General features: G+C 39.4%; 2 protein-coding genes across 7 annotated transcripts in view; one reads left to right on the top strand and one right to left on the bottom strand.

The window, feature by feature from the left end:
* The window catches only part of prkcab (protein kinase C, alpha, b), a 93,454-nt gene extending 90,661 nt beyond the window's left edge, over positions 1-2,793 (bottom strand). For 2 of the 3 annotated variants that reach the window (XM_020619849.1, XM_020619851.1), the window contains exons 1-2: positions 954-1,307; positions 554-585 (exon numbers count right to left, since the gene is read on the bottom strand). In XM_020619849.1, coding sequence (XP_020475505.1) covers positions 554-585; positions 954-1,120 — 199 coding nt within the window. In that variant the 5' untranslated portion in view covers positions 1,121-1,307. Of the gene's footprint in view, positions 1-553; positions 586-953; positions 1,308-2,761 lie in introns of those variants that run through there. The other variant, XM_020619852.1, reaches the window with a different exon arrangement.
* cep112 (centrosomal protein 112) overlaps positions 2,031-5,832 on the top strand; it is a 99,012-nt gene continuing 95,210 nt past the window's right edge. For 3 of the 4 annotated variants that reach the window (XM_020619847.1, XM_020619848.1, XM_020619845.1), the window contains exons 1-4: positions 2,127-2,488; positions 2,935-3,040; positions 3,201-3,391; positions 3,625-3,788. In XM_020619847.1, the coding sequence (XP_020475503.1) occupies positions 2,941-3,040; positions 3,201-3,391; positions 3,625-3,788 (455 nt within the window). In that variant the 5' untranslated portion in view covers positions 2,127-2,488; positions 2,935-2,940. The other variant, XM_020619846.1, reaches the window with a different exon arrangement.

Here is a 5,832-nt window from a genome sequence, read left to right as displayed (position 1 = left end):
GCAACAAGCCAATCACCTGCCTATAAGGGTGATAAGAACCACGAAAGGTATGGCTACCACTTCAAGCTGAAGCCTCTGAATAGTTAAGAGAAACCATTCTTCACTGAAATGTGCCTAATTTGTCTTCTAGAACCAAATGGTCCCAAAGACACTTATGGGTCCAAGTAAAGGTTATGTTTCAAACAACCCCTGCTTTTGTGGTTGCAGACTGTCATGCCCTGTGAAATAAACATTTAAATGTGGAGTATTTACTGTTTCTAATTTCAAGATCTGGAATGACAATGGCCGTGGAACTTTCAAATATTATAACAGCAAAGGTTTTTAATGAAGTAGGTTAAGCCAGATTCAACTGCACCACAGAACTGTGTGAATAAAACGGCATAATGAACTAGAAGTGTGGCACACTCCTGCTTTCAGTGTAAAGCATAGGACCTTAATCACAACAGAAGTTATGCTGGGTTTGTCCTTTGGGTCAAGCAAATGATTCCCTCAAGACACATTGATAGACTACCTTTATGCTTCTAGCTGGAAAAAACTAATGCAAGTCACTTACCTTGGCATTGAAATCCTTGTTTTCCAAATCCCCTGCAACAAAAGACTATGTTAGCAAAATAGTTGCTTATTTTGCAACATTAGCGTCAATTAAATCAAATTTTAACTTCAAGTCTTTGCTTAAACAGCTCGCTAAAGTACAAGTCTGACAATACTAAGAAATGCGCTTGTTGAGTTGTGGAAATTAAACCTATAAAACGATGCACAGTTTACAGGGCAACTACAGTATTTACAAACTTGCATGTAGAACACAAGTGTAAACAAACTTGCACAGCATTGCATTGGTTGCCGTTCACCACATGTATGGGAAAAACATTGTGCCATAACACCTGGGTCAGTAGCCTATGTGACTGAAATCCTGCCTGCATCAGCTGTCTAAACTGACATTTAGAAATGCTTACCATATGAAGTCTGTACAATGGCTGCAAAACGTCGGCTGCTTGAAAAACCTCGCAATAAATTTATGGTTTTTCACTTCATGCACATTTTTCTGCCGCAAAGCACCTTGGCGGGCGAATCGGTTCCCAACCCCAGCGGAATCATTGTAATGCAAAAGATGGTCAGCCATAATGAAACAAAAAAAAAAACTACACAGCCACAACTTCGTCCCGTCCCAACCGATTTCTGAAGTCCTCGTCTCTTCACAGCCCTTAACAAGTGCTGCTTGAAAGCCCGTCCCGCATGCCTCCCCAGTGCCTGGACCACGCTGAGCGCTTCTTTTTCATTCAAAGTGACGTCGACGAAGGGTGCCTTTGGATACTGTGGGAATCCTGAGCACATGAAGGGGCGCGTCCACTTATGTTCTCCATGTGTAAACTATAGGTCAGGATATTTTGTTGCAAAAATAATTTTAACATTTTGAGTTTTAATGACATCAAGTGAAAAGGGATCCTTACCTGAGCACTATCGCTGTACAGACATGCGCTCCTAGGTTGTATATCATTTCATATAAAAGATGTGCAGGCATACATGCAAAAAGTGGTGAGGCAAGCAGGTCACTCATCATAATGGTCAACTGACTGGATCATCTTTTAGACAAAGGCCTAAGTGTGTTGGCATTATCATCTGTAGACTACCTGTGTTATATGTAGGCTACCAGCAAGAGAAAGTGAATAGTGATAGAAAGGAACTGGATGAAAAAGTGCTTCATAAGTCAAAGTCAAAGTGTTTATTGTCATATGCACAGTACGGAAACACGTTTCCCTGTACAATGAAATTCTTACTGTGCCATCCACATGAATGCCACACAATACAAATGAAATGTAAAGTAGATAAATAACTAACACAAAATCTAAGGCACTTTAAAGCAGCAAATGAAAAGAAATTTGAATGATGCAATTCTAAATCAATTATAGTTTAGCTATGGCTGAATACATTTGTTTTTGCAACTATTATTTAATAATAGCACCCGCTGATTTTGTTGTTAGATCTGTCCAATTATACCAAAATACTGGAAGAGGTATATATACGAGGAGCACTTGAAGGTAACATATTCCTCCATTGCTGACCGTATCACAAACTGAAAGTGCTGTGCGCCATCCTGTGGACTACACTGCAGGTCCATCATACACGACTCACACACCCGATAGGCTACTGTGAAATAGCTGAAATAGATGCTCTATGTGTCAACATTTAATTTTGATCAGACTAAGAGTTGAACTAATTTTTTTCGTTTAAGCCAGGGCAATTAAAAAGCGTTTTTTAAATGAAACATAGCCATTTAAAAGCACGAACAAAATTAGCGTATAAAAATGTGCAGGAATACGATCAGAAAAACTAAACGGCAAAAACAGACAATGGAGGCTAATAAAATGTAAGGGAAATAAAGGAAGATGCGTTTCCATGGCAACAAGTAGACGCTACAGAAAACGGATGTGGCGTAAAGTTAGCACGACAAAGTTTTGAACCATTTTGAGCGGCGAAATCAGTGCTCAAGGTAAATCGCTTTTTTTGTCCATATTATACATTTCCAAAAATAACGAGTGTTTCAGCGTGCCATTGGTCTCTTAATAAAAGCCTGTGAGAACCATTGCTGCACTGCGAGCATTATTAGACGGGTCTGTCGCGGCTCGGCTAACGCTATTTGCTACATGTTTGCCCAGTATCAGACTGTCAACTAATTCTCTAGCTAGTTTGTTAGCACCGTTAGATAGAGCTATTAGGTAGTTGTTATGACATGTCATGCCATCATTACATGACACGATGTTACCTTGTCTCAACACGGTCTGCACTCTGTGAATACTTAGGTCAGCTACAAGCACTCCTTGTAACGTCCGCTAGCTAATCTAGTACATTATGTAGACAACGCTTGTTAATAGAGTGACGTTAGTTAACTTGAAGTTGCTTATTACTAGCCGTTATAACAATTTAGTCATCCCTCAGGATACCATGAGCAAATATGAGGATTCATGGGAGAGACTGGACACAGAGTTTGACCATTTCCTGTTGGACATGAAGCCATATGTTCTTAAACACCCCAACAAGACAGGTGGGATTTCATTTAATCTTGGTTAATTTTATTAAACGCGTTTAATTAATCATGAATAAACATCACTGGAAAATTGCTGACTCGGTTTTGTGCTGCTTCAAGAATATATATATAAGCATAGCATCATTTCCACTGTCCTTCACTCTCCCTATGTTGTCAGAGCGCCAACGATGTGCCACATGGATAAAGAAGCTGTGTGACCCAACCACGTGTGGTTCAGGTCTGTTAGATCGTAAGAACCGCAACCTGTATGCTCGTTTGCTCCTTCACATGCTGAAAAGAGGGGTCCTGGAAGCGCCATTCACCAGCAAACCAGAGCCTGGTAACCTCAAGACACTTCCTACCTATATGGTAAGAATTCATCAAGTTATAAGTGTTGTAATGCCACCTAGTAGTGATACAATTTACTTGTTTCATACATTTACACCTTCATCTGTAGTAGAAAAACATCAAAATGCTCTCCTAGTCAAGTTTTGGAACATTTTTTGAGGCAGCCCAAGTAGCTGCAACTCATAAAATATCATTGCAATGTGTTGCATATATGCTCAGTTAACTCTCTGCTATCTTTGAATTTTAATTTGTAGTCCATCTACTTTGATGAGCCACTGAGTGGTCGGTCTGTGGAGCACAGCAACACAGATCTGCCTGACTGGGTGACAGGAGAGCTGGGTGGCTATACTGATGATAGTTTGGCTATTGGTCTGGTAAAGGACAGAACAAGTTCCACACCAAATGCAGCTCATCACAGGTACTTTTCCACTACTTTATCTCAGTTAAATATACGCAGGTATAGTTTGAAAATATGGCTAAATAAAACATGGGAATGATCATTAAGCATCTGGCTTTATCATGTTCATAGATTTAAGTGTGTTTGCAAGGCACTGTATTTTAAGGCTTTTTTGAGGTTTGCAACAGTTAAATGAATTTGTTTTATTTCCAAAACCATATACACTACAAGCATGAGGTAATGGAATTTTTTTCTTATAAATTTGATTTGATTATTATGCACTTGTGCATGATGAATAGATAATATAAGAGGTTCCTCATCCTCTTGTATTATCATCAGTTCTGTTTGTATGCATTGTACTTGTGCTTTATAAGGAGATACAGTATTAATGAATTGCATTGTTCACTGCCATGGCCAGAAATCTGTAGGTAAATTGGCAGGTGTGCGTGTCCCATTGATGTGGATTCAGAATTTTTAAGATTGCATATCAGTCCCATCTACCATAATGTTTTGTAGTGGGTTTGTATGTAGCTGACATCTCAGAAGACTGCCTCTCTAGATGAATGTGCTTTTGTAATTCTGTGATGATGTGATCTAAATTTCAAATGAAAGTGATTAACATGTTTATTAATAATATCACCTTCCTCTGTGGAAGCAGAATCTACTCTCATTTATCACTAAATGGGTTTTTCCATTATAGGAACCGACTGAAATGTGTCAAATTGGGTAACGCCTGTCAGGGGCTTCTGTGTTTTGATAGTGGAATTTCAGCATAAGAGAGTTCACATGTGCTTATCAAAATGGCGCTGAGAGGTTCTGCATCACATTTCACAAACAAAAGTCAAATTTATGGATTCTAGTATTGTATTATGTTCCTGTGCAGATAGTGTTTATTGAAAAGAGAGTTCTCCCCCTTTTCCAGTCAGTTACTGACAAAAACAACCTTTGGGTCAGATACAGAAGATGCTGAATATAGCACACAAGATTTTGTTCAGGCATTTTCTTTTAAAGCACTTTTTTTATTAGACTGAAAACACTGAACCTGGCTGTGAAGTTGGATCCAGATAGCATTCATGACTGGTCACCCGTCATATTTGCTCACTAGTGTTATCTGAAAAGCTGAAGACATTGCCATGTTCTTGCATCAGGCTGCATGAGCTGTCCGTTCTGACTTTTCAAAGAGAAATACTTCAAAACAACACAAGAGGATGAGGAACCTTGCATATTATCTATCCATCTTTGTTTACCTCTCCTCTCAACAAGTTCCCAGTTGCTGAATCTGAGTTCTAAATCCCTCAGACAAGCAAGTAAAGTACAGAGTAAAGTTTGAAGCTCATTATCTTGCTCTCTCTTTCTTAAATTGTTTGGTTTCTTTTCTTGTGCAATCATGAGTTAAATACCTAATACATAAATCTATGTATTATACACAATATCTATGTATAAGTAGAATTGTGCTGCTTGATTAAAATGGCTCGACTGAAAGCTCATGTGCTGCTCAGGTGCAGGCACACACATACACTCAGATGTGTGAGGTCTTTCACCATGCCTCACTAAACTGTAAGGCCATCTCAGCTGGCTTAGGGATATTTCCTTTGACTGCAGGTAGTTCAGTGGCTCAGCAAACTGATGTTAATAATGTCTCTGGGATTTTTATTCCAGTTAATAGGGAAAGGCAAATCAGAGGCCAGTGGCTTGTTATACTCATTAGCATAATATAAAGCGATTCCTCTAAGTGTAGTAAATAGAGCTTAATATCCACCAGGGCAATGTGTGAGAGAGAGTGCAGGCCCTCTACTGCCATATTTAATTTACTTATCTTATTGTCAGGGGTTGCTGAATATTTGAGCCAAAGAAAGTGATCATTAAGACTTGTCTTTAAATATTTGTCACAGTTAAACTTGCATTATCCAGCCCATGTCAAACTAGCAGACATTATTATCCATCCATCCATCCATTTTCCTCTGCTTATCCGGGACCGGGTCGCGGGGGCAGCAGTCTAAGCAAAGATGCCCAGACTTCCCTCTCTCCAGACACTTCCTCCAGCTCCTCCGGGGGAATGCTGAGG

Source organism: Monopterus albus, unplaced genomic scaffold (assembly GCF_001952655.1).
Source record: "Monopterus albus unplaced genomic scaffold, M_albus_1.0 scaffold227.1, whole genome shotgun sequence".
Classification (NCBI taxonomy): Eukaryota; Metazoa; Chordata; class Actinopteri; order Synbranchiformes; family Synbranchidae; genus Monopterus; species Monopterus albus.
Note: the sequence above shows the minus strand (reverse complement) of the source record. Positions and strands in the feature narration are given on the sequence as shown.